General features: G+C 43.6%; 1 protein-coding gene across 3 annotated transcripts in view; it reads right to left on the bottom strand.

The window, feature by feature from the left end:
- Positions 1-22,743, bottom strand: part of usta (uronyl 2-sulfotransferase a) — a 95,258-nt gene extending 72,515 nt beyond the window's left edge. For all 3 annotated transcript variants that reach the window (XR_014570746.1, XR_014570747.1, XM_083790308.1), the window contains exon 1: positions 22,286-22,743. Coding sequence is in view for 1 of the 3 variants with exons in the window: in XM_083790308.1 (XP_083646434.1) it covers positions 22,286-22,517 (232 nt within the window). In the remaining 2 variants the exon portion in view is untranslated. The remainder of the gene's footprint in view (positions 1-22,285) is intronic.
- Between the last annotated feature and the right edge of the window lie 5,086 nt (positions 22,744-27,829).

The following is a 27,829-nucleotide window of genomic DNA, read 5'->3' on the forward strand; positions in this document are numbered from 1 at the left end:
TAGCCGGTGAAAAGTATACAACGGCTTAGCTTGTGACTAAATAATAGCCACATTGGATCCATTGGAACACGGGTTATTTCTTTCCATTTCCTGAAAAGTAATGGTTCTGAACATACGAGGTTTCAGCACGACGGCGAAGATATAGCATATGCAGGCAGACTGAGTGACGACAACACAGGCTGCATCTGTTCTCCTACAGGACCCTTCCCTGTCCAGGAAGGAATTTACATGGACGGCATCAACCACACTGACAGGAGAGGACACAGAGAGGAGGAGGAGGAGGAGGAGGAGGGACATCAACCACACTGACAGGAGAGGACACAGAGAGGAGGAGGAGGAGGAGGGACATCAACCACACTGTCAGGAGAGGACACAGAGAGGAGGAGGAGGAGGAGGAGGGACATCAACCACACTGACAGGAGAGGACACAGAGAGGAGGAGGAGGAGGGACATCAACCACACTGACAGGAGAGGACACAGAGAGGAGGAGGAGGGACATCAACCACACTGACAGGAGAGGACACAGAGAGGAGGAGGAGGGACATCAACCACACTGACAGGAGAGGACACAGAGAGGAGGAGGAGGAGGAGGGACATCAACCACACTGTCAGGAGAGGACACAGAGAGGAGGAGGAGGAGGAGGAGGGACATCAACCACACTGACAGGAGAGGACACAGAGAGGAGGAGGAGGAGGGACATCAACCACACTGACAGGAGAGGACACAGAGAGGAGGAGGAGGGACATCAACCACACTGACAGGAGAGGACACAGAGAGGAGGAGGAGGGACATCAACCACACTGACAGGAGAGGACACAGAGAGGAGGAGGAGGAGGGACATCAACCACACTGACAGGAGAGGACACAGAGAGGAGGAGGAGGAGGAGGGACATCAACCACACTGACAGGAGAGGACACAGAGAGGAGGAGGAGGAGGAGGGACATCAACCACACTGACAGGAGAGGACACAGAGAGGAGGAGGAGGAGGGACATCAACCACACTGACAGGAGAGGACACAGAGAGGAGGAGGAGGGACATCAACCACACTGACAGGAGAGGACACAGAGAGGAGGAGGAGGGACATCAACCACACTGACAGGAGAGGACACAGAGAGGAGGAGGAGGGACATCAACCACACTGTCAGGAGAGGGGGGGGGGGAGGCGATATACAGTACTGTACCAAATAGAGAGGGGGGGGGAGGCGATATACAGTACTGTACCAAATAGAGAGGGGGGGGGGGGAGGCGATATACAGTACTGTACCAAATAGAGAGGGGGGGGGGGGAGGCGATATACAGTACTGTACCAAATAGAGAGAGGAGGGGGGGGAGGCGATATACAGTACTGTACCAAATAGAGAGAGGGGGGGGGGGGGAGGCGATATACAGTACTGTACCAAATAGAGAGGGGGGGGGGAGGCGATATACAGTACTGTACCAAATAGAGAGGGGGGGGGAGGCGATATACAGTACTGTACCAAATAGAGAGAGGGGGGGGGGGGGAGGCGATATACAGTACTGTACCAAATAGAGAGGGGGGGGGGAGGCGATATACAGTACTGTACCAAATAGAGAGAGGGGGGGGGGGGGGGAGGCGATATACAGTACTGTGCCAAATAGAGAGGGGGGGGGGGGGGGAGGCGATATACAGTACTGTGCCAAATAGAGAGGGGGGGGGGGGAGGCGATATACAGTACTGTGCCAAATAGAGAGGGGGGGGGGGGAGGCGATATACAGTACTGTACCAAATAGAGAGAGGGGGGGGAGGCATAAAATACCACCATTTTTTCCTACTCAGTCTGTGTCTCATAGGAAGGCTGTGGGCCGTTCAGAAACCCGTCCACCAGTGACATCATCGATGGTGAATCCAAGCCAATAGAAAATGCAGGCTTTCTTTTCCTGAAAAGTTGCAATGCAAAAGTTGAAGCCATCGTTCTCACGATAATAAAAATCTAAATATATTTTAAAACAATGATGTCACTGGTGGACGGGTGTCCGAACTGCCCAAAGCCCTATATGAGACACAGACTGAGTAGGGAAAGAATGGTGGTGTTTTTATCATGAATTAGTGAGGACCAATTATATGAAGAGTGGTGAAGTGGTCCTTTAAAAGCAAGGCCATTCTTTTTATAAAAAGTTAAAAACAGCATAAACAAGAATCAATATCATGGAACCTAGTTGGCTAAACTAAAATGGTCAGAAAAAGGTAAGGAAAATTAAGAAAATGCTTTGTTAAAAAGGTAGGTCTTTAGTCCATGCATCTTTATGATTCTTTATTAATTCGTTATGAATAAAGAATGCATTTCTGTTTTTCTGACAATTAAAACAAATGCACAGGGCAAATGTGACAAATAACTGAAATATACAAAATAATTAATGACATATTCATTATATTTACTGGCCAAAAAAAAGGTTACAACTAGATAAAGTGCCAATCGGCACAGGTCTCCACCAGGATTCTTCCTCAGCCTAGTGGGAATATGCGTGCACAGTTTCATCGCAATCGGACGATGCGTTGAGGAGTTGTGGCGATTTGTGCAATCGTGGCCAATCAGGATGGAATATGAGAAATCAAACAAACCTGTCTTGATCACATGACTATGGAGATCATGTGTAGCGATTTGCGTGAAATGTGGATAAAATGTGAAGGAGTAATAATAGAAAATGTGTTTTACATATGTCGGCCTCCTGGTGGCGCTATAAAGAGCAGATGTGAAAAATTCCAGGCAAAGGTTTTTCCTTGGCCTCTAGGGAGTTGGCATACAAAGTTATCCACAGATCCGTGCAGTTAGAGGTAAAAACACTTTTGGGCCAGTTATAGCGCCACCTTGAGGCTGAGTTGAAATTGTTCATGTGGCATTTCGTCCTCGGCCTAGTGGGAATGTGGGTGCACAATTTCACGGAAATCACGCGATGTGTTCATGATTTGCAGCGTTTTGTTTGAAACTGAGCACTCCTGTGAATTTTGGAAGCCAATCTTAACCAATCAGGATGGAGTCTGAGAAATCTGAAAGACCGGTTTGGTCGAATGGCTCTAGAGAGACTGTGTACCAATTTGCGTGATGTTTGGACACAATCTTTAGGTGTACTGTGCAAAAACGTGTTTTGCACAAAGCGGCCTCCTGGTGGCGCTATAACAGGCCGTTCTGGAAAGTTTGGGGCAGAGGTTCATGGTTGGCATCCAGGGAGTGTGTGTGCAAAATTTGGCATCGACCGGGTTAACGGTGGCCGAGATTAGCTGCTCACGGACGGACACACGGACGGACGGACACACGGACGGAGTGCAAAACATACTCTCCCCCATGCCTTCGGCTGGTGGAGACAAAAATGGTTGATCTACAGTACAATTGATTCTGAGAGAGAGAGAGAGAGAGAGAGAGAGAGAGAGAGAGAGAGATACACGATGACAAAACCAAAACAAAGAGTAACAAAGAAGGACCAACGGCCCTCGGCCGAATGTGGGTGATGAAAATTTGTCGTGAAAGAATTAGCGCAGCTTTCTGCACCGGTGGTGCATGGTGCCGAATTGTATTTACTGGGAAGGTTCGTCCAACTGGCACAGATTTGGTCCGGTCCAAACCAGACTGGTCCAGCATGTGGATGCTGGTCGGTGGGCCAGGCAGGCAGGCTGCACTCACTGGCCCAGACCAGTGGAAACACTACACAACTAGGACCAGAGCCAGTGAACCAGGCCAGACAACTGATGGCTTTTCAAGGGGTGCAGCAACACTGCGTGTTCGTGTGTGTGTGTGTGTGTGTGTGTGTGTGTGTGTGTGTGTGTGAAAAAGAAAGTGGGGAAAAAAAGGGAAGAATGCAACAGCAGCGGTAAAAACATCCTAAAGTCGAAGTCATGCAGTTGACCTGGAGCTGGGTTCATCCTAGGTTTCGAAATGACCTTTGACTCCTTGTTAAAAGGGCTGGAGAGCTTGTTGGCCACCCTGGCTCATGAAGAAGACCACCTTGTTACATTCCTGAACTCCTCTGACCGGTTGCCCAGTAATTGAAGTGGAATGTTGAAATCTAAAAAGGCTACTACTGTGGTTAAGTGCGAGCCAAGCAGTGGGATGCAAGCAAACACCATACATGGCATGCTGTACAGAAAGACACCAGATCAGGTGCTCACTCACGCACACGCATACACACACAAATGAGAATGAGATGAATAAAAAGTGGACGGGGCCAGGACAGATGCACAACGGAGACATTGCTTGTTTCACCTGACATTAAGATACTCGTGTCATTCTTGTTTAAATGAAAAAGTAGCAGATCTACAGGCATCGCAATGTGATGTGACACGTTGTGTGCTTACTGCAAGTGGTTTATCAAGTGTTGATGCATGCATTCGGGCAGCAGCACACGCACAAAACACACCTAAAATAGAACAAAGGATTCGACTCCAACCCATCCATGCCTCTAAAACAGGGACTTTACCAACCACATCCCAGTACCTCTCAGTGGACTAAATCCCCTTCTGGGGAAAAAAAAGACCCAGTCATGACCTACAGTGCAGGAAAAGTACAGCTTCTTGGAAGCCGCCCGGCATTTGTGTGTCTTTGGATAAAAGCTTTGTTAACTTTGGAGAGCTCTCTCTCTCTCTCTCTCTCTATCCCTCTCCCCTTCTCGCTCTATCCCTCTCCCCCTCTCTCAAACATCTGGATAAATGTGGTTTGTCCAATAGAAAAGGGGGTTTGTAAGGGGTTATGTCTGCAGCGTGTGACTGGGCCAAAATGTTGAAGCAGGAGCATTAGTGGTTGGAGGATGCCTTGTACAGAGCAAAAAGAAAGAAAGAAAAAGACTTAAATGACATATTAAGTAACTGCAACAAGTGATGGCCGTGTTTTTCTTTTAAATGCAAGCCCTTCACTGAAACAAGGCTCGCAATTCTGAAATATGTTAGGCCTGGATGAAAATCAAATATCACTATATTTGATCAAATACCTCACAGACTCTCATTCATAAGCTACATATACAATTGTTCTTTTTTATGAACTTCCCAATTTGTAACATGGACATCACACTGAAACGATTCTTCTTCTATTGAGATTTTCCTTTTCTATAATTTTCTGTTTCTGCTTTCAGTGTTATATATATATTTTTTTTACTGGTCAATATGGGGGGTGCGCAACCGACACACCAAAAGTCCGACATGCGCAAATCACCCTTTGCTCCCCACATGCGTTGGTCCGACATGCGTTGTGTCGTGCTTGCGGTTAGGGTTAGGTTAGGGTGTGGGACTGGGAATGACTGTCGGACCGTTAGTATGTCGGAACTTATGCCTGTACTCAATATGGGCACAGTAACATTTATATATAGCACCTCTATGAGGGTCATCTCAAAAGGTAGAGACCACCAGCTATTGTTTTTGCTTTGTTTGTTTTACAAACTATAACCCTGGATATCGCTGTGTCTCTCTTTTCCCCCATGATTCATTGTGACGAGATATGGATCTTGTACTGTGTGTATGCGTTTGAGTTGGACTACCGTTTATAAAACAAATTGCACCTCAGGGACATTAATGTTTTACCCTATGCTATGCTAGTATGAGATGTTTGATTAATAATCATCAGTAATGCTCCTTGGGGCGCAGATCTCTGCCAGGGATATATGTCAGTTATGGACAGCAGCCAGAATTCTGTGAATCGAATTACAGGCAAACAGTGTATGAAAACATGAGTCATGTGACATTTGCAGCATTAGTGGCACACCCTACGGGAAGTGAAATTTTGGCTCTGCATTGTTTTGATGTGCAACTCAAATTTGGGGTAGATCGGACGTTCGTGATTCTTGCCATTTCTTTGCAAAACGGGCCCTTTATCACAAACTTTGTACACCAATCGTAGTCAATCGGAATGGATTATGAACAATCTGACTGACACATAATGAGCACATGATATCCATGGAGAATAATGTGATATTATAATACTAACCATATGCGACCTCAAAACATAATTGGGAGAATTTGTGCGAGTGTAAACTGCTTCTTCTGGTGTGACCTTTTCTTTCCACTCGAATGTCCCTTCCTCTACTATACCCTCTAGTTAGTAGACTCATGTGCCTCGTGAACTGACAGCCGTCTCTCTGCATATGGGAAAGTAGGTGCTATGCAGCGTGGAAATAGTTTGCTCATTGGCACGACAGAGCGGAGACGTCATTGAGCGCCACTGAACCTACATTAATTCCAACCTATGTGTGCGATCTTCATGAGTGACAGTCTCACGTTTATTCTTCCATCATCCTGTCTTCTCGCAAAGCCTTTAAACTACTCTACGCTTTGTTTGCACAGAATCGCATAAACCCCAGTTATTTGTTTTTAAACCTACTTTCACCATGCTATGTTACTTGGAAACCATGCCGTTATATATTATATTGTTGTATTTCTATCAATACAAAAATATATTATAACTTCCTTTTTGAAGTTGGGAGCACCAATGCTACCAAAGTAAAAAATAAATAAACAAACAAAAAAGTGAATTTCAAGCTCTGAAAGGTTGCTTGTGAGTAAATGGTATACTGTCAGTCACACAGTCTATACTCCCATCATTCACAGTGACAAGAGAGGGGGGTATGGGAACTTGGGAAGAAGAGTGGGAGACTGAAAGAGATGTTGATAGAGGAGGAGAAAGTGTATGCACGAGAGAGAGAGAGAGAGAGAGAGAGAGAAAGAAAGAAAGAAAGACAAGTTTCAGAAATGGAGAGCACATTTTCAGATGAAGGTGAGAGATTTGGCTGATGTGAAGTTTGCTTTCCACAGGGAAGAACCACATTCCTTCATGAGCTCTCAAAAAGCCCTTTGGAGTTGTCCCTTGAGAGCCCCACCAAGCCCCTTCCACCAACAACATATTAATCAGCTTCTGTTTCAGTTTCTGTCGATACAATCCGCTATAAAACAATTTGCATTCGGTAGAACAAGACACTGTTACACTGCTACAGTACACTGACTTGACCGTCAACAAAGTGGAATAGTAAGATTTAGGTAAACACAAAAACTCCAGATACCCAGATCTCTCTGTCTCTGTGTCTCTCTCTGTCCCTGTGCCCCTCTCTGTCTCTCACCAACTTGTTGTGATTTGCCACTTTAACACATTTAATTGAATTAATTAATCTACTCCAGTTGCTTAAGTTGCCATTTTAGAGCTTCTTCACATTGGACTGCTATGAATTTGTGAATGACGGGCAGAAATAAAAACCTGCTCTTGGTGGATGTGGAGGAGCTGCTGGAGGTGGGGTCGAGGCGAGGGTCTACTGGAACTTTCTATGGCTTTGGTCTTCATTTAGCTTGGACTGCACTGCAGTGACTCTGTGAAATCGACTTGCCTTTAATAAAAGACTAGGCTACAAATCACTTGCTCACCACATCCCTGCGTGAGTGTCTCGTAATGCATACAACAGCAGATGGATTAAACAAGTGAAGCCAGTGAAACAATGGAATCATTTATGCAAACTGAGGAGCAGATGAGTTGGTTATTTTGTGTTTTGCTTTGAATTTTCACAACTTTCCTGCATTCCTAGTGAAATTCTTGCATAAAAGCCATTTAATGGCATTTCCTCAATTGAGTTCAGTTACGTTTCATTGAGGACAAAGTGAGACACACACACACATGCACGCACAAGGCTATTACGCAACATAAGTATACAAACACACAGTCCATCAAATGTTATGCTTAAGCATTTGAAAAATCTACAGAGAACATGAAAGACTTCCATATAATCCTCAAAGCAGAGGTAGTTATGGAAAATTATAATTACTGTGTTTAACTTGTGATTTTCAAAAAGCCCCCTTTGAAGACAAGACATTATAAAATCTCAACCCGACACTACCCTGGTCCCAGCCTTGATCTGGGGCAAAATAACAGTATCTGTAACAACGCTCTTGATTCATTTCTAATAGAGGGAAAACATCTTATGCTAGGAAGGAATGACACCAGCTCTGTGATCGCCAAGAAATTAAATTCAAAGAAAATGGAAATGGTCTATCTGAGATCATTTTAAGATCTCCCACTCATGGTTTGAATGGGTATAATGGACATAGAAACAGAAGTCAAACTTTGGTCACACTGCAGGGAATTTCACCCCACTCATTGCCACCGTGCATAACGTGATAATTATAATGTAGATTACAGCTGGAGTAAACAACTGTCACAGATGGCCTCTGGCCTCTGGTAGAGGACACCAGGAATCTGTCTTCTGTCTTCAGTACAGCAGCTAAACCCAAAGAGGACATCTAGGCTATATAAAAACTTTAAGTGCATAGCGATACAATTGCCCCAAGCTAGCAAGCTGCGGTCTTAACAACATGGGCCTGGCATTGCCACTTCTCTGGGCTGCTGTACATTTACGGCTACTATTTTGGACCACTATATATTTTTTCATGGCAGACACAGCTGTAGTTCCATCACCAAGAAAACGATAGGCTGAGAGATCCTTGAACAAGGTAAGGAACTGACCACTAGGCTCAGGGCTGGTGTGGTTTCTCTTAACAAGCTTTTTGGTGAGTTTGTTAAGAAATCAGTTCCACCCTCACCCAAGAGGGACAATAAAGTCTCAAGTTTGAGTCAACATGGAAACGAATGGCTTGGCTACAGTATGTCCTGGTTAACCGCATGCGTGATGACAAGTGAATCGTCTCAAAACCCAATGGTAAGGACTGGGAGGAAACAACTGCTCAGCAATGCACTGTGGATGTTTTGTGGCATTAAAAGGAATGTGGAGTGTCTTAACGCTCACCGAGGTAAACGAGCAAGCTTCCCAGATAGGCTACCAACGGCGAAACGAAGTCACTGAGACGAGAACGAATATCAGCATTTATACGACTAGCTTTGACGATCCTATTCTCGGAGAGTAGACTTTGACCAGAAGAACTCTGACTGTCTGTGTCTGTGACTGTGGCTACTTTGTTGAGCTGATGTTGGTGGTACTGGTACCACCATCAAGCGTTCAAGAGAACAAGGCAGACAAAGCACAGGGATCACATTTATGGAACATGTATAGACACTTACGTTTGCTCCTTTTATTAGCTCAATTTCATACCGTCTGTTTTATTTTAATGGGACATAATGTAAAGTTCCCTTCCAACTACCAGGGTACCACCCAGTGGCTGCAGGCTCTGAGCCACCCATATAACTCACTGCCATCAGCAGGAATATAAAAGTCACCATAACCAATTCTCATCAGTGTCTTGGCAACCCCTGAAAAAAACAGCACAAACTTTAAAGCTCTAAAGACAACACACGCAGGCACGTACGCACGCACGGCACACGCACACACACACACACACACAGCCCATGAGCCATTTAAATGGTGTTCAAAAAGCACGAATCACCAGACTGCTGAAGCATTGAGCACTGTCACCATGCATATGAAAAGTGGGAATTTATACCTGATGCTATTTATTTATAAATATTTATCAAGGAATTTAACCATGCAAATGACACTGTCAACGTATGCATAAACCTGCAGCTATTTTCTTATTCATTTTATCCATGCATCTTCTTCATTTTATACCCTTTTCCCTATTTCATTCGTAAAGGCAATTAACACTTGCCCTTACGAATCCACAAAGATATACTAGAACTATAAAACTATAACAAATGCATTGGTAAATGATATATAGTTATTGTTATAGTTATATGACAATATTATTTGATTGATTGACTGAAATTGTGTTATAGAGCCCTGAGATCGGCGGACCAGTCACTCCTAATTTAGCCTCGGAAACCCAGACGTTTTTATTTCCAGGGAGAGAAAAAAAAGTCTGGGGCCGAGTCCACTTCAATTCGTCTGCACCTTTGTTAAATTGACGCAGACACGCACACACGTTGTTCTTGTTGTTGTACTTACTAGAAAAGAAGGAGGAGCAGCCACGCATATCCATGATAAGTTCTGGGATAGAAAATTGCACTAAATACTGTTATTCATGACGGTAGCAGCTGCAGCCTCTGCTAGCTAACTAGCAAGCTAACTGCAAACTAACTAGCTATCCAAATGCTAACCAAAGCAAACTGTTGACCAGGGTTGCCACATTTCTTGAATGTTAGAAACAAGCAACCAGGTCTATAAAAATGTTAATAGGCCAGATCAAAGTCAGAAATTCAGAAAAAGTCAGAAAATTAGTCTAAAATAAGCAACTATAGGGCTGACTGTCAAACTTTGTTGGCCAATGTTGTTTTAGAGCAGTGGAAGGACTACCAATATTTTAAAGCAACTTTACAGATAAACAAGTCCATATAATGATTATAATGATCAGACTTGGCAATATATTATATATAATTATACTCCAAGAGCATACAAATGGAGTTAAATTAACACTGATGATAGTGTACTCCCAGAGAATGGTATCAAATGGGGGTCTGTGGCCTAATGGTGGTCTGTGGCCATGTTCTGCTTTAGCTATTGGGGTCTGTGGCCTAATGGGGGTCTGTGGCCATGTTATGCTTTAGCTATTGAAAAATAGCAGATCTCCAATGGCCATACTATAGGCTACTAGTGTGTAAACTGTGTTGTATATGCTATAGGCCCCTCTTATTTAGCTGCTACAGTATTTATTTACTCTTTGAGTGAGAAGTAAAAAAATATATATAAGCCTTGAAAAGTCATTGGTTTAAGAAAAATCACTATATCAGTTGCATATCGGTTATCGGTGATTGTTACCCTGTATCGTATCGGTTATCGTATCGGTCACAAAATTCCATATCGGTCGGTCTCTAGTACACACACACACACACACATACTCTCTCTGTCGCTCTAATTAATTAGTCTCGTGTCCGGAAGTACGGCTCAAGGAAATGACGTTGACGCTTTACAAATCTTTTTACATCTCCGCGAATAAAAGTGTTGCGATTGGTCGAAATAATATCGTACCCGGGGGAAATACATCTGACGGATGTTCCGACCCGACACTTCCGCAGATACCGTCTCTGCCAGACTGAAACTTAAAAATAAAATTCCTCAAATTCCACTTCACTACGTCTTTAATTTTCATTAACTCTTTCACTTTCATTCTCTTTTTTGTCTATTGTTATATGCTCTGTGAAGCACTTTGGTTCGACCTTGGTCGTTGAAAATGCTATTGATTTGATTTATCAAAAAATTTCACCCTTAAAGGATAAATAATAAGTGCTTAAAGGGACACTTCACCCTTTTTGCAAAAAAATATATGTTAATGACGTTTAGAAGCTTTAGAACACTTTCCTGGGGGGCTTTATGTATGTAATATGTGGTTTTAGATATTTTAGATTGTAGCAGTGAGCCTGTTGTCTCTGATGTCATGGACACTGGGCTCACTTCCTTCCTGGACTAAATGTTGTCTCAGTAAGACAGCTCTCCCCCTATCCGCAAGGAGGAGCAGTGCACCAAAGAATTATGGAAATTGTAGTCCAGGAAGGTAGTGAGACCAGTGTCCATGACATCAGAGACAACAGGCTCACTGCTACAATCTAAAATAACTAAAACCACATATTACACACATAAATACCCCCAGGAAAGTGAACTATTTCCGTAGACAACGCCCTGGTAACGTCTGTCCCAACAGCCAGGAATCTTGGTGTTGTCCTGGATAGTCAGCTCTCGTTCAAAGCTCACATCACAGCTGTCACTCGATCATGTAGGTTCACACTCTATAACATACGACGAATTAGACCGTTCCTCACCCAGGAATCAGTCCAGCTCCTAATCCAGACAACAGTCTTGTCAAAACTCGACTATTGTAACTCCCTCCTTACTGGCCTACCAGCATGTGCACTTAAGCCTCTCCAGCTGATCCAAAATGCAGCAGCTCGCTTGGTCTTCAACCAGCCAAAATTCTCACATGTCTCCCCCCTGCTCCGCTCCCTCCACTGGCTCCCGGTCGCTGCCCACACAGAATACAAAACTCTGATGCTGGCATTCAAAGCAACCAAAGGTATGGCTCCCCCAAGTATGATTGAACCCTACAAACCCTCCCGCGCACTCAGATCAGCCAACGCAGGGAAACTGGAAGTACCCTCACTAAAAACGCCGGGACAAAGCTCCACACGTCCCAAACTCTTCTCCCTTCTGGCTCCAAAACTGTGGAATGCACTTCCCATTGCAGTCAGAACTGCAGCATCACTCCCAATCTTCCGCCGTAGCCTGAAAACCCACCTTTTCAGACTCCATCATGGCCCATAGCACTTACCCTAACCCCTTAGATAGCATTTCTGTTGGCTTAGATAGCATTTGACACAGACTTATAGCATGTTATGTAGACAGCACTATAATTGTATTGTATATAGTCATAGCACGCCATAGTACATAATATGTATAGCATAGTAGTAAATATGTATAGTTTATATGTATAGTGTATGTATAGTTTCATTATATAGATATTCCACTGTTACTTTTTTTTTTTTTTTTTTTAAGATATTTTTTTGCGGCTTACGCCTTTTATTGATTTTTGAAGGGACAGACAGTAGGCTGACAGGAAACGGGAGAGAGATGGGGGGATGACATGCAGTAAAGGCCGTGTCGGGTCCGGGAGTCGAACCCGCGGCACACTGCGACTGGATTACCAGTCCGGTGCCCAGACCGTTACGCTACGGCCTGGGCCCACTGTTACTTTCTTAGCTTACGCATGTTTCATGATATTGATAAATGCTTTTATGTGATGTATTCCCATGCTTTTGTTCTTGCTTAAATGTAAGTCGCTCTGGATTAAGAGCGTCTGCTAAATGCCTAAATTGTAAATTTTAAATTGATCTAAAGCTTCTAAACGTCATTAACATATATTTTTTTGCAAAAAGGGTGAAGTGTCCCTTTAAAGAAGTTTTTTCCCCACATTTTGAGGAGGCCATTCATTCTTACCAGACGTATTGAGTTTGCTGAATTTGGAGAAGTGCTCTGGCCAGTTGCAAAGACCCGGGGCCCTATTTTTGCCAGTGCCAGTGCCTATGCCTTATCCCTAAACTTCTCTGCCTTTTTTTTTTGTAACTACGTTATATTGAAAAACATTTTAAAATTGTTCAATAGTCTATCTACATCGACACTTTGGGAGCTTGTAAAATTCAAAAACATTTTCTAAATAGTAAAAAAGGCAAAGAAGTTTATGGATAAGGGTTAAGGCACTGGCAAAGATAGGGCCCCTAGACTCCAAGCCTGAAAGGATGCAAAGTACCACACCTACAACTTTCATCACAGGACAGGAAGCCCAGCTGACATGCATCTAGGCCCAGAAAGAACTCTCCCGTGAATGTGGCTACCTTGGAACGGTCTGTGGGACAAACATTTCAGTCGTTTTTTCATAACCACATTATCCCCGGAGTCCCTATTTTGGGCATGTCATCACGGTCACGGGGCGTACAATTTCAAGAGTTTTCCAGAAACGTTCAACATGTTTTTAAAACAGCGGATATACCAGCTTGTAAAACAGGGCTTATGGGATTAAATTAGACCGATTGTTTAGTGTCTCACTTTTCAATATGGGCTCATTATATGCTATACGGTTTTGATTGCTGCTTTTACGTTTTGCCTTATTTGCTCCACTCAATTTGGCCTATATCACACACGAAGGAAAGGCCACAAGTTAAGTAATTCTATTCCCCACAGTGTCATTGTGGAAGTTATCAGGGGCCGTGTGGTCATTACCTTTTCACTCTGCATTAGACGGCTACGGCTGACACCAAGTGTGTCGCTCTTTTGCGTTTCATCCGTTCCCTTTGTGTAACAAAACAAATGCAGTTAATGGGGGATAATTATCCTCTCTGGAGAGGTTGTTAGGAGCCTCTCTGCCATGGAGGCGCTAATTGGTGATGCTAATTGCGCTTATTATCTAATGACGAGGTTGTTTAGACGGAATGAATTCCCAGATCAATTCACATTGTCCTGATGAACAGGGATGGGAGGCCGGGCGGGGTACACACAGCACAATAAATAAAATAAACAGACCCGACATTTATTTAAACTAGGCTTGAATATCACCAAAAACAATTGTTACATAAGAGAACACGCAAATCAATAGTTTACAATCACACAGCATTAACCCTAGCATTCCCCTTTTTGGCAACAGGCAAGCATTAGGCAAAGACAGGCTACCATTCGCTCCAAAATACCCGATCTAGAAACTCACAAAGCTTGAAGATCGGCTATTTTCGGAGAAGAGATTTGGGGCTCCATTTTCATCACCGCTAAACCCCTTATCCCTAAACTTCTTTGCCTTTTTTTTGCTATTTTGAAAAACATTTTTTAATAGTTCAACTAGCCAATCTACATTGACACGTTGTGAGCTTGTAGACTGGCCATTTTAACTATTCAAAAATGTTTAGCAAAATAGAAAAGAAAAGGCAAAGAATTTTAGGTATAAGGGCGAAAATGGAGGGAAAAGAGGGGGGGGGGGGGGGGGGGGAGTCCTGGCCCGGGGTCTCTCTGTTCAATGAAGTGGTTAAGAGGCCTATTTGGGCATATAGACATCAGACTAAAACGTAATAACAACACAGAAATATATTATATAAATTCCGCTGACATGTATTTACTATTTGCAAATGTACATGCTCAATCTATTCTAGAAGTCAGAGCACCCAGGTCGCTCTCTGGCTCTCCACTCATGTGAAAACCATTAGCCCTTTATTGACCCCCTAAACCCAATTAAAGGAACCACCGCGCATGTTAAAAACAGATAAACAAACAGTAGGCACAGTTCGCCTCCGCACACTAGGAAGGGTTGTTTGTTTTTGCCAGCCCACAGGGAATTACCACCCGGATGATTGTTTTGGCATTGAGGCTGGATGTGATGTCAGTTAGGTGTTGTTTGCGTCCATCACAGGGCTGTCTTGGGAGTTGTGCCTACTAGCACTAGTATGTAGAGACCGACCAATATATCGGTTTGGCACTGGTTAGTGGTTATTGACAACATTGGTATCGGCAATTATGCAGCAAATTTAAAAAAAATAGCAGATGTACAAGCTCACAACACGGATCACATCGGGACACGTTCCTGACTTAGTAACCATTTTCTATCAAAAACGTATTTGTTTATGTTCATTTATTTGTTTGGTCATAAATTACGTTTTTCAAAGTGATTAGAAAATGTTCAAACATCGATAATCGGTTTGAGGACTTCTGGATCTGGATTGGTCAGGTTCTACTTGTATGAACTCCAACATGACCCAAGATTCTGCATAAATGAAGGTAATGTTAGAGGAGCTGGCTATGTTGTCTTTCCTTCACCTCACACTCACTAGCCATGGTTTACATGACGCTCCTTACTTCACAAGCGTCATGGCACAACTTCAGCACTGCTACATTTACCAAGCAAATGTGTACTGTACACATAAACTTGGCTTCGATTATCGATTATGTCACATTGTTGCACTGCATCCGGATCGCGATGCATTGCTGAATCGATTATTTTTAGAACAGAAGAAGTAGTATTTTTCCATCTGGCAAGCCCCACTCCACTGCCATATACACAGTCTAATCTGTAGTACACAAACTAGCCCTGCTGAGCACTTTGAAGTGTTGAGGGACAGCTCGACATCTAATACCAGCACCATTTCCAAACTGCCCTCGCACCCGTGTGCAACATTGGTAACTTTCCCCCACAGTGTGCAGACTCCACCTTCCTAAGTTATGATGCAGCACCAATACATCGGTCAACTTCTGAAGGCGACCTTCGCAAACCCGACTACGGATAAGCGGTTGAAGATGGATGGATGGATGGATGGAACTTCTGAAGGCCAAATACGATTGGGGAAAAAATAAAAGCTTTTTTTCATATCCTTTAACAGGAAGTGTAGAACGGGTCTGCTAGTGTATGTGTGAGAGGAGGAGAGTGTGTTTGCCAAAAATCACACTTCTATGACTGGCTGGGCTGGTGCAACAAAACGTGCACATGTGTGTGTAATTTCAGCATCGGTCCCGTGCTTGTTCTCGCACTGCCGGCGCACTGCTGCTTTAGTGTTTGCATGCCTCTTCCGAGATTGTATGGCTATAACACCGGTTATTATTTATTATTATTACTACTTGGAACGATGCAAGTTGGAAATGTGATGATCAATGTGATGTAAGAACAGGCCAGCTCCATACATGGAGATCCAGGGCCTCAGGGCGTCTTACTGATATTAATCTATCTAATATTGTCCAAGGAGAAGTGCCAGCTAAATTAATTTGTACAAGGGCTTCATATCACAACTCTCTTATTTGCATACAATGCAATACAAGGATGCCACACAGTACGTCATTGCAACATCCGATTCAGCAAGGGCTGGCCTTGCAAGGGGTGTGTCAATAATACACAATACATAAGAAAATGTCACTTGTGTCAATTAAAAGAAAAAGTAATCCCACAATGTTTTGCATGGTCGAGAGCTTGTAGATCGTCTGTTTTTGTTTGGTTATACAAAAGCGCATATACAGCTTATAGGAATTGTTTTTGTTGTTTTTTTTGGGGGGGGGGGGGAGGGGACAAACGAATGAGTCAAGAGGGAACACTTCTTGCAGGATGTTCAATTTCTAACAGACTAAGAAGGTGTGTTTCAAGCTAAAAGATTACGTCAGTCTGTCAGGTTTCAAAAACTTGTGATCAGTGAAGTGCCCATGTGTGTGTATGACGCATAGACTGTAAAAAATATGGACAAAGCGTTCCCCGGGTCTAACATGGACGTAAAATGAAGCCTGTTATTCCTGCACTGTAAATCACCATCTTTCTAGATCCGTTTTGGCCCAGCTGGCCATTGGCTGGCTCCGTTTTGGCCCAGCTGGCCATTGGCTGGCCCAGACAACGAGGCGGGACTTCCCCCCTTCTTCTCCGTTGGTTTTTATTTTGACTCGAGTGGGAGGGGAATCCCGATCATAGACTGTAACGGTAGCCACACCCCTCAGAACATACGCGACTTTATGGTCATTTGTTTAATTAATGGGACCATAATTTTCCAAAAAGAATATTATGACATTCGAAATGAGACTTTAAACTAGTGACTGGAAGCAGAAAGTATTCATGACCATGTTTATTAAGGTAATACAGTCTAGGTGAAGTTGGGCCCAAATACATGGACTTCTATGGGGCTATGGGTTTTTCTGGGTCCAATGACAGCGCCACAACAGGCCATTATATGAACTACGATTTCCTTAGTGGCTTCACAAATATCTGTCTGACTGCCCCCCTGGTATGACGTCTGTGCTGATGTAATGCCCACTGTGTGTGTGAGTGACTCATGCATGGTGGTTTATGCTAGAGCCTGACCCATACCAGATTGTGGGTTCTGATTCCACAGATTATCAATGTTTTGATAATCTATGTATTAAAAAACATAGTTCTGATTCAAGTTTGTATTTCAGAACATTTACTGGATACTATTTGGTTTAGCCCTATTCAACCATTTGCTAAAATAGATGATCTGCATCTACTTTATATATAATTCTTTACATTATTAATTCATTGAAAACTCATTTTAGCATGTCTAATAGACAATAATACTCAAAATAGGGACGTCAGTTGTATGTGGTTAAAGAAATTGGGGCACATATGCTGCCTAAATACAAATACTGATGTCTCCAAAAAAGGTCAAATAATGGCTGATATATTGGCCAGAATGATATATCGGTTGGGCTCTAATTTTTACTACGTGTTCTTCCTTGGCCTTCTCACAGTTGGGGTTGTCTCACTATCACTCTTTTCTCGTCTTCTAGCTCTGCCCTGCCGTCTATGCCTTATAAATACTTACATCTGGCGCACCCCGTCATACCAGCTGTTTGACGGCCAAGCAAGATTTTATGTGAATTCACCTAAAACTTTACTTTTTTTACAGTTGGAAAAATGAGATGAGGAAACGGTTTAAAAGTGGGAAGAGGAGAGAGAACTTACATTTTTGCCAATTGCAAACTTATCAAATTCCTAACACGGCTTTAGAGTCTGCAGACTCTGCACCTAATACTGGCCAGTTTTTGGCAGCTGAAATGCTAACACAGTATGTGTAGGTGTACTATGTGTGTGTTAGGGTTACAGAGCGCTTTTGTGAAGCAGACTGCTACTTGGTGAGAGAGAGAGAGAGAGAGAGAGAGAGACAGACTGCACGTCTGACTTTACTCAGCATTTATGATTTATGGTGGAGGGATCTCTGAATTACAACACGCACATTCACTCTAGCACACACACTCAATCCCACACACGTCCACACAATCAAACACTTGCTCATTCACCCACACCCCATACTCAAACTAACAAGTACAAACATGCACGCACACACACAAACAGGGAGGCCTGTGAACCTGGGTTCATCCAATATGTCTAAGGATTCAGCTCACACACACACACGACACACACACAGCATGCTGGCTGACCCTGAAGCATGGCTTTCCAAGGAGATGGAGAGGTGGAAAACCGGGTACTGAAAAAGTGAAATCGTCTCTGTGTGTCTTTCTCTTAGCTCCAGCCCCGGAGACCTACTTATATGAGCACATGCCAAAGAAGTATCAGTGAACAGCCAAACTCACTGTCCCATCAGAACATTAACTTCCCCTGTCTGAGATGATGTTCTATCCTGAGACTCCCGTTACAGACTCACTTCTTTGACACATGGGTGTGTGCATTGGTGGGTGGATACTAGTACTGGGTACCATGCACAAGGAGAAAGAGGAGCCTACTGGTCAAAGTAACATTAGATGATCTTCAAACTATTGACAGAAAAAGAGTTTCCTGTAAATCAGTTCATATTTCCTTTATAAAGTAGCCTACAGTACGTACATGACATGTTTTGTGTATGTGGCTAAACCGTGAACAAAATTGCAAGTGAATTTATAATCCTAATGAGAAATAGAAAATACTTTAATGTACAATAATCACAGATTAATCATAGCTGCCACAATGGCAGCTGTTGACTTGGCTGTAGACTGTGACCTTTTATCTCTGCCAAGAGAAGTCAGTCCAAAGAAAGACTTCTGAGAAAAACACTGCAGAAACACTACACACACACACACGTACACACACACACAGACTACACAATCAAGTCTCTCAAGTGTGGAGACTGTTTGGCACGTTCCCGAGAAGTAATTGAATTAGTCAGGTGAACGTCAGTTTGAGTGTAAGAGCGAGAGAAAAAGAGAGAAAGTGTTAGTGTTAGTGTGTGCGTGTGCGTGCGTGCGTGCGTGTGTGTGTGTGCAGTACACGCGCAGGAGAGTTAATGAGAGGGAACAGATAGGAGACGGGGGCAGTAAATCCAGCCTGAAGGTCTGTCCATTTGAGTGGTTCTAGTTACTGTGGTGATATGTTGAGTGACGCCCTCAAACGCCAGCCACCCCGCCGGCCCAAACAAAACAAAGTCTGTTCCCTCGACAGTGGGTATGACTAAAACACACACACAGACACACACACACACACACACCAACCCACCATTACTCCTGTGCACATGCGCACGCCACACACACACACACACACACACACACACACCCCGCTAGGAATACCTCACTCCTGCGCAGCACTGTCTGTACAGCCAAAAGTAACATGGGCAGCTTAAAAGCAAATAAATCATCCGATCAACCTGCTCTCATTAAAGCCTGCTAGTATGACTGTCGCACGCACGTACGCGTCTCCCTTTGTCTGACAGAGAATGGAAGAGGAGGCAGGGGCGATAGGCAGCAAATTGCAGGTTCTCTTTTTCTTAAGAGTGATAGAGAGCTAAATTAAAAGGTAAGAGTTTTGCTGAAGGAAAAAGGGAGAACAACAGTCATCTGCTGCAGCTGAGAATGATCTGTCCCCTAAGAGCTTTCTCTTATCATTCCATTCTCTTTTCATCATGTCCCATCTCCCAATTCACCAGATTCTTACATCTCAAATGTTATAGCAGTATAGGCCAGTGGTTTCCAACCAGTGGTCCGGGGACCACCAGTGGTTCATGAGGGGGTTCCATGTGTTCCCCAGTTAAATGACGGAGAGTTGTAAACAAACTTTTTTCATATTACATACATAAACATTACATATGCATATGCTGGTTAGACATACCAACAGTCCTACAGTCATGAGTCCGACAAACCCTTGCCGGTTACAAATCACAGTGGCTTCCATGTGCGGTTAGGGTTAATAGGTCCCGCACAGAGTACAAAACTCTGATGCTGGCCTTCAAAGCAACCAAAGGTTTGGCACCCACATATCATAGAAGTCTGATTGGACCTGCAAACCCTCCCGCGCGTTCAGATCAGTCAACGCAGGGAAGCTGGAAGTACATTCACTAAAAACGCCGGGACAAATTCTTCTCCCTTCTGGCTCCAAAACTAGGAATGGAATGCACAATCTTCCACCATAGTCTGAAAACCAACCTCTTCAGACTCCATCTTAGCCTGTAGCACTTGCCCTAGCCTCGACGACCTTACATGCGTATGCAAAGGCTCAACTTAATTTAGAAAGCATCTTATGTAGATCACTCAGTCTATGAGTTTCACTGTTAGGTTCTGAGCTTACGTACGATTCTTGATGACAATTTTTTATGTATTTGATGTATCATCATGTTTTGTTCTTGCTTACTGTAAATCGCTCTGGATTAAGAGCGTCTGCTAAATTGTAAATGGTTAGGGTAGGGTGTCGGGACTCATGACTGTAGGACTGTGTTGGGTATGTCTTTAACCCAACACATGCACCCCTGGTATATGCTATGTTTTCTGAAGTTTATTTGTATTGTCTTGGTATGTCCACCTGTGCCAAAATGCATAACGCGCAGACACAACAATAGTACAGTTACTACAGTACAGTCACAACAAAGTTAGACTGTATTGTGTGCATTCTGCAAATATTGTGCTGCCCTAGCAAAATAGTGAAGTGTGTGTGTGTGTACATGAACGTGCGTGTGCACGAACGTGTGTGTGTGCGTGTGTGTGCATCTGTCTACAGGAAACCAATCTGACCCTAGGGATTAGTGGCTGACTTGGTGAGTGACTCTCATTCTGTTCCAGATGTTTATCACGTCATAAAAGGCCCCACTCCCCCTGTACGAAGTAGGTATGAACACGACCGCCTTTCAACACACACACAAACACACACACACACACACACACACACACACACACACACACACACACACACACACACACACACACACACAAACTTTAGTTTCCTGCTGCTGCTCCTCTGGTACCTGCTGTGTTAGACTGTAGACATTGATAGGAAATCACCTCAGCATCTGATACTGTGTCACTGTCAAGAATGGGGAGGCTTCAAGTGTGTGTGTGTGTGTGTGTTGACCATGGTAATGATAAGAGACACACCATGCACACACGCTCATCTCACAGTCACACACAACATTGCAACTAATTGAGGAAACTCTGTCTGACTGTCCTGTCCATGTGACTATGTGCATCCATTTCTCCTCAATGGGTTGGCCAATCAAAATTAAATTGCACATGGGCATTGTGCATTGGCAAGAACTGAAGCTGATTCTTCCATTTCCCACATTTTAAGCCGTTTGTTACCTTTTTTTTGTGGGCAGTTGCATCCCCGGGTACTTACAAAAATCAGTTTGGGCCCTTGAGGTAAGCTTTTATAATTTGAAAAAAACCTTACTTACATGCAGACTATTCCATAACTTTTCAATGGGCTAAATCTTATAGAGTATAGACAATGTTGTTACTTGCTGCTGTTAAGACATCGACATTAAGTCAGCTAAACAATTAAGTAGACGTGTCTGTCTGTACGTGCCACCTGTCTGTGTGAGCCGTGCGCAATCAATGGGAATGGGAGCACTGTGGCTGTGTGGCACAAGTCAGAGCGCACTGTACCATACAGTACAATACAGACTACACTACAGCATACATGCAATACATCCTTCCCATTCCACTATCAGTCTTTACAGTTGCTATGGTCCTGTTACCACAATAGACTCCAAGTCCAGTCCTGCTCTGACAAGTCAGCGTCGTGTACCAAAGGTATTACTAATACTTGTAGTGTTTGTGTTTTGAATTCATAACGCGAGATGTGAGTCGAATAGACAAGAAATAACCAAAGAAAGCATGCTGTGGCAGACACTATCTGTACATTTACAACTCTATATGGCCTACAAAACATCAACTTCTGGGAATCGTTGAGATAAGTTTCGGAGTGAATACGGTCCAGGTGTTGCAGAGCAGTGGAGGAGGACGACATATGGATCAGATGTTGCCCCGTGCATACTCGAACGTGTCTTATTACGCCTCCTTACAAAAGCAAAGTAGCCTTAATGCGCTGTAGTAGCTTGTATTACTATTAATGCCCACTTTGGAGATGTTGCTGCTTTGACAGCAGAGCAGGAATGCTCAGCAACGGCACGGGGGAGGAGGAGAAAGAAGAAGAAGAAACAAACAAAAAAGTTCTTACCGAGATATTGTCGGATGTCCAGTAAGATTTTAGGGGGTCCTCCGTTCAGCTGGTAAAAGAGGGAGCCAAAACAGAAGAGGAACAACGTAGCCATGCAAAAACCATAACCTCGTAAGGAAAAACGCAGCGGAATAATAGCAGACAGCGCGCTATACTTCTTGTTGTTCCTAGTCTCTCTGATGTGGTTCGGAGTCTGATTGTTGTGAAGGGGACTGTTGCCGTAATTCTTCATCGTCTCCTCCTCACAGAGCGCCGCAGCTGGAAGCGGTAGTCACCCATCCGCGTGTGGAAAGTGAAACTTCTTGCTTTGATATCATCTGAAAACGGACACCTCAAATCGGAGACGCGGCCAGGCAGGCAGCTAGGCAGGCACCCTCCTCCGCCGCCACGAGTTGTTTTGCGCACACACCGTTTCGCCTGCGCTCGGTCGGTCTCCCTCGCTCGTGCTTCGTTGTACAGTTGCTTCCTTCCAATGAAGTTATGGGTCCATCCTTCTGCTCGGATTTTCTTTTGGGGGTGTGGGGGGGGGGACGCCGGGACGGGGGGGACGGCGGCGGTGTCAGATTACTGAACGTGGAAGAAAAACTTCCACCTCACAAGATTTTGGTTTGAGTCAAATGCGTAAAACAGCGTCACCTCGTGTTGAGGGAGAGGGGAGCATGAATGAGACGAGTCTCCCTCTCTGCTCTCTAGGAGGTAATTATCCTCTTTCTATCTGCAAACTGTGCAAAGTGTTTGTTTCATAAAAATCCAATGTTATGAGCTACTTCCTGTCAAGTGGTGTGGACTGTGGAGTTTGGAAGTGCGTTGAATATCACTCAACGACGGCCAATGCGTACCACCTGTTTTGAATTAGCACATAATGCAGGAGGCAGCAGGTTCTCTACTGATAAGGAGTCCTTCCAAACTCTGACACTTAAAAAAAAAAAATCTTCAAGGAAGTAGCTCATAACATTAACATACAGTGTACAGTCTATACTACAGTGGATTTTTATGAAACAAACACTTTGCAGATAGAGGATAGCTTTAAGTACAGCTGCAATTGTTGCTGAGTTTGACGTTGTTTAATAAGTAATGAGTCTTGTATGCAGAATGTAGCTTACACAACGTAAATGTGACACACTTCAATGAAGGAATGACTCCATATCGATGTGGATTGATTTTAGAATATATAGCCTACTGTACAACAAGAAAGTTAAACACACAATGTATTAAGACATTATATAGGCCTATAACTATGATTAAGACACGTTTCTGTACAGCCTGCATCATTCACACACTTACAGTATTGGCTTCCTCGTTGACTGACAGCTATACTGTGACTCCCGTCCATTAACTGTGTGTACTGTGTGTGTGTGTGTGTGTGTGTGTGTGTGTGTGTGTGTGTGTGTGTGTGTGTGTGTGTGTGTGTGTGTGTGTGTGTGTGTGTGTGTGTCTAAAACATGTTCTTTCCCCCTAGGCAAGCTGCAAGGAGTCTTTTAAGTTATGTGTACCATGCCTTTCCTCAGCAACACTGCACCTTCAGGGTACACCTGTACTTAAGCTCTGCAGACTGCTTAGTACTTAGCTCCACAAAGCCTATGGCTATTTTACTTTCGCCTGCAGCAGAGCAGCAGTGCAGAACTATTCAGCCTGACCAAATGTAATGTCACTGGGCATTTCATATCAAAGACTCGCAAATTGATGTATTTGGTGCAGACCCCCATTTGAAAAGATTTACGTGCCAATTTTAAGAGAATTTGTAGATCTTCTTATTTTTACAGAGCCAAAAAATAGCCACAAAATAAAACAGCTTTGTGGCCTTTAAGTGTTTAACGCTTTGCTGGATAACCTCTTGATCCCCATCAAGGACCCCTGGGGGGGAGATTATCTTGGGTAAATTAATGGTAAATTAGTCTGACACTCAGTATCAGGAGATTTGCTTCAGTCCTGACTTCTTTCCAAGACATTATTGTAAGGCGAGGGTAAATAACTTACACCGGATTACATTAAAAACATTAAAAGTTTTACATATATCTCAGGATTACTACAATAAATGTACTGTATACAGCCAGATGGAGTCATAATTGTTGACATGTTCACATCATCTACCTTTTATAGCCTCCTACTGTAGATTCCCTAGAACATAAAGTGGATTTCAAAAAGATAATACTCAAAGGCCAAAAGAGCTACTAAAGAGGATTCTCTTTCCAGGTGACAAAACAAAATGTCACTGAGCTGAAAGAGAAAAGGAAAACATATTAAGCTTTATAAGTTTATAGAAATTGTACCTCCACTGAGAAAGGTGCACTAGACATATTGGAAGCAAGCTGCAACTGACATTTTTCATTACAATGCACTTTTCACAAAGCCCTGCTGCTTCACAATTTCCTCCTGAGTTATTTTTCAATTGGATGAGCAGTTACATCTGTAAAAGAGATAGCTGGGACATAGACGGTGACTGCTCTCATAAAGGCATACAGAAGTGCTTACTGCCTTACCAAATACATAAAGCAGGGGAAATGCTCCTCCAAATGTGTTCACTTCCCAGCAGCTCAATTCATACTGTAAGTAAGCATTAAAATAACTTTACTAATACTGTGGCTATATGTTTAATTGACAACAGCTGTGCAACAACTAATGCCAGATAGCCAATGAACCTGTTGTGAAACCGGTTTTGTTGGCTTGATCCTGACCAGATGTGAACGGTTTATCAAAAACCACACCTGTGTGAAGTGAGGGGGACACTCTGTCATCATACATCATCTCATTCTGGCCAATCACAATTTGCTTCACCACTTTTGTCTTCAAAGTAACCACTCCATGCTTACTTAGGCGTCCATGAAGCACAATAGGTTTATTAGATATGGGTGTCAGCATGGGTCTTCACAGTATAATTCCCCCCTCTATCCAAACTCTTTTGTTATAATTGCAACAGAATATCCTGTGTTTACATGTGTTGAAAAGATGCTCTGGTATTTAGGGCAGTGTGTCCTGTCAGAGTTGTCGTGAGGCAGGAGTTATTGGCAGAGTTCTAAAGTTTTGACATAATGCTGGAAGAGAGAAGAGTAAAGTGCTGGTTGCGGCTGGATTGGTCACGGCATTACGTCTCTGTGTCCTGTCTTTTCCTCTTCTGGCATAGGTCTTCCTACCACAGACTTTGACAGCTACTTATTGGAGCCCAACATTCCTGACACAACTGGACTGGTGGTGGCACACAGTGGCAAGTGTGAAGAATGATGTCACGGTGGCCTGTGCGCTTAATCCCACAGGGAAGACAGTTGATCTTAAATAGGCCTTGCATCTGGGTGAGTTTTACCTCGTAGAGGATGCTGATATTACAACACATCCCCATTCCCCCTGATGTTGAAACGGTTCAGCCACCATCCCCTACTCTACCCACCACCATGGATGATGCAGCCATTACGGCACAGCAGCGGACAGAGCTGTCAGGTCTCCTGCAGAGATCTGGTGGTCTGTGCAACCTCTCCGACAGAAACACAGGCAGAAGCACACACTTATGAAACACCACATTGGGATTGGTGACCATCCCTCTGTCAAGCAACGTGCCTATAGCGGGTGTCTCTGGAGAAGCGGCTGATTGAACATCAGGTGGCTGGGCTACTGGTTGATGGGGCAGTGGATTCATTTTGCAGTCCCAGGGTGTTCCCAGTGGTGCTAGTTAGGAGGAAAGGCAATGGATATTCTGCATTCATTGCCTCAACTCTGTGACAATCATATTTGGTAGTGACAGTCAGCCTTGACGCCCGCCCTGGCTGGCTCATCCTGGGTTAGCCGACTTGACTTTTAAAATGGCTACTGGCAGTTGGAAGGACCCCAGGAGAAAACATCCTTCATGACAGGCAGGAGCTCATACCAGTGGCGGGCCAAGCCGATGGGCCTGATCAATTCTCCTGCCATAATGAATATGATCTTCACAGGCTTGCCATGTCACATCTGCACGGTTTAGCTGTTATACACAATGGTGAGATTGTAACGTGTTAGTCCAGTACCTGCCTGTAGACCCTATCGCAATTTGGTGTTGGGGGAATTTCTCACTTGAACTAAGTCAATGGGTCCCTAGACATGAAAGATCAATGAGGTGCTTGTCCGCCATAGTGCCACGAATGGCGCAATGGCCACATCAAAAATGGCCGCCATCGGCTATGATGAAAATCCAACCTTTTTGTTTTTTAGTGTTTAAGCACATGTAATACATTCATTTTGACTAATTGTGTTGTGTGGAATTCATTTCTGATATTGTTTTGATGATTTGGGGTGATTTTGACCTTGAAAGGTCATAGTCAAGGTCATTTTGCTATTCCACAGACCTTGGCCATAACTTGTCCATTTTTAGGAGTAAGAACAGGAACAATAAGTCTATTTCAACTAAATCTGACTCTTAAAATTAATTTCTGATATTGTTTTGACCATTAGGGATCATCCTGTCATTGAATTATTGATGTTAATGTCATTTTTCAATAATTCGATTATGATTCTTTAGTCGCTTTTACTATATATTTTCATGATTTGTTTTCTTTACATAAACAAAATACATGGGCATGAGAAAAACAACAACAGCACCATATGTGCTGTGTGAATAAGCCCATTGTACAAAATACTCTGTCCATGGCCCAAATGAGCCAATTCATTGCTATGGCAACCCCATAGTGGAGGTAAGTCAATATATCATAAGAATCGTTCACTTGATGGTACAAGCACCAAATTTGGTACACAAGTGCTTCAGAACCTACTCTCTCAGAAAAGTACGTTGTCCACTTGAAAAAACTAAATGGCCACCATTTTTCAAGATGGCCGCCAAATGAAAAGGGCCTTTTGTGGCAGTTCTGGACAACCGTGGGTCCGACCAACTCGAGACCGGGCACTGCACTCCCTGTGTGTGTGTGGAACGTGTGTGTCGAATTCGGTGAAGTCGGTGGGGCAAACGGTTCTCGGGTTACATGGATTACAGATGTACAGACACACACAGACTTGAATATATGTCAATGGGCAATGCCCATTGGGGTTTTTTTTAGATGATGGGTAAGAAGAGAGAGATGTGATGTCAGGTGGTGTGGGCTAAGAAGTGGTCAGGGCTAAGATAAAGTATATGAGATGTACAGTAAGTGCAAAGAGAGATGGTGAGGGAGGGAGAAAATGATTTGTACCAATTGACCAAACAGTAGACAGTAGTGTATCACGTTAAGGTGAGTATAGAGATGGAAATGTTCTAGCAAGTGAAGCCAGTGTATTGAGAATATGGGACATATGTGTCAGGAGTTATTTGTGACAGAAGGCTACCAGTGAGAGGGAAGATGTATGGTAGTGAGACCAGCCATGCCGTACGGTTGGAAACGGTGGCACTGATGAAAAGGAGGCACAGCTGGAGGTGGCAGAATTAAGGATGCTATGGTTCTCATTAGGAGTGAAAAGGAAGGACATTATCAGAAATTACTGAATTAGAGGATCAGCCCAGGTTAGAAGGTTTGGGGATAAAGCAAGAGAGGTGAGGTTGAGATGGTTTAGACATGTGAAAAGGAGGGATGAGGGTACATTGGGAGAAGG

This window comes from Protomyctophum parallelum, assembly GCF_964188405.1.
Source record: "Protomyctophum parallelum genome assembly, chromosome: 19".
Classification (NCBI taxonomy): domain Eukaryota; kingdom Metazoa; phylum Chordata; class Actinopteri; order Myctophiformes; family Myctophidae; genus Protomyctophum; species Protomyctophum parallelum.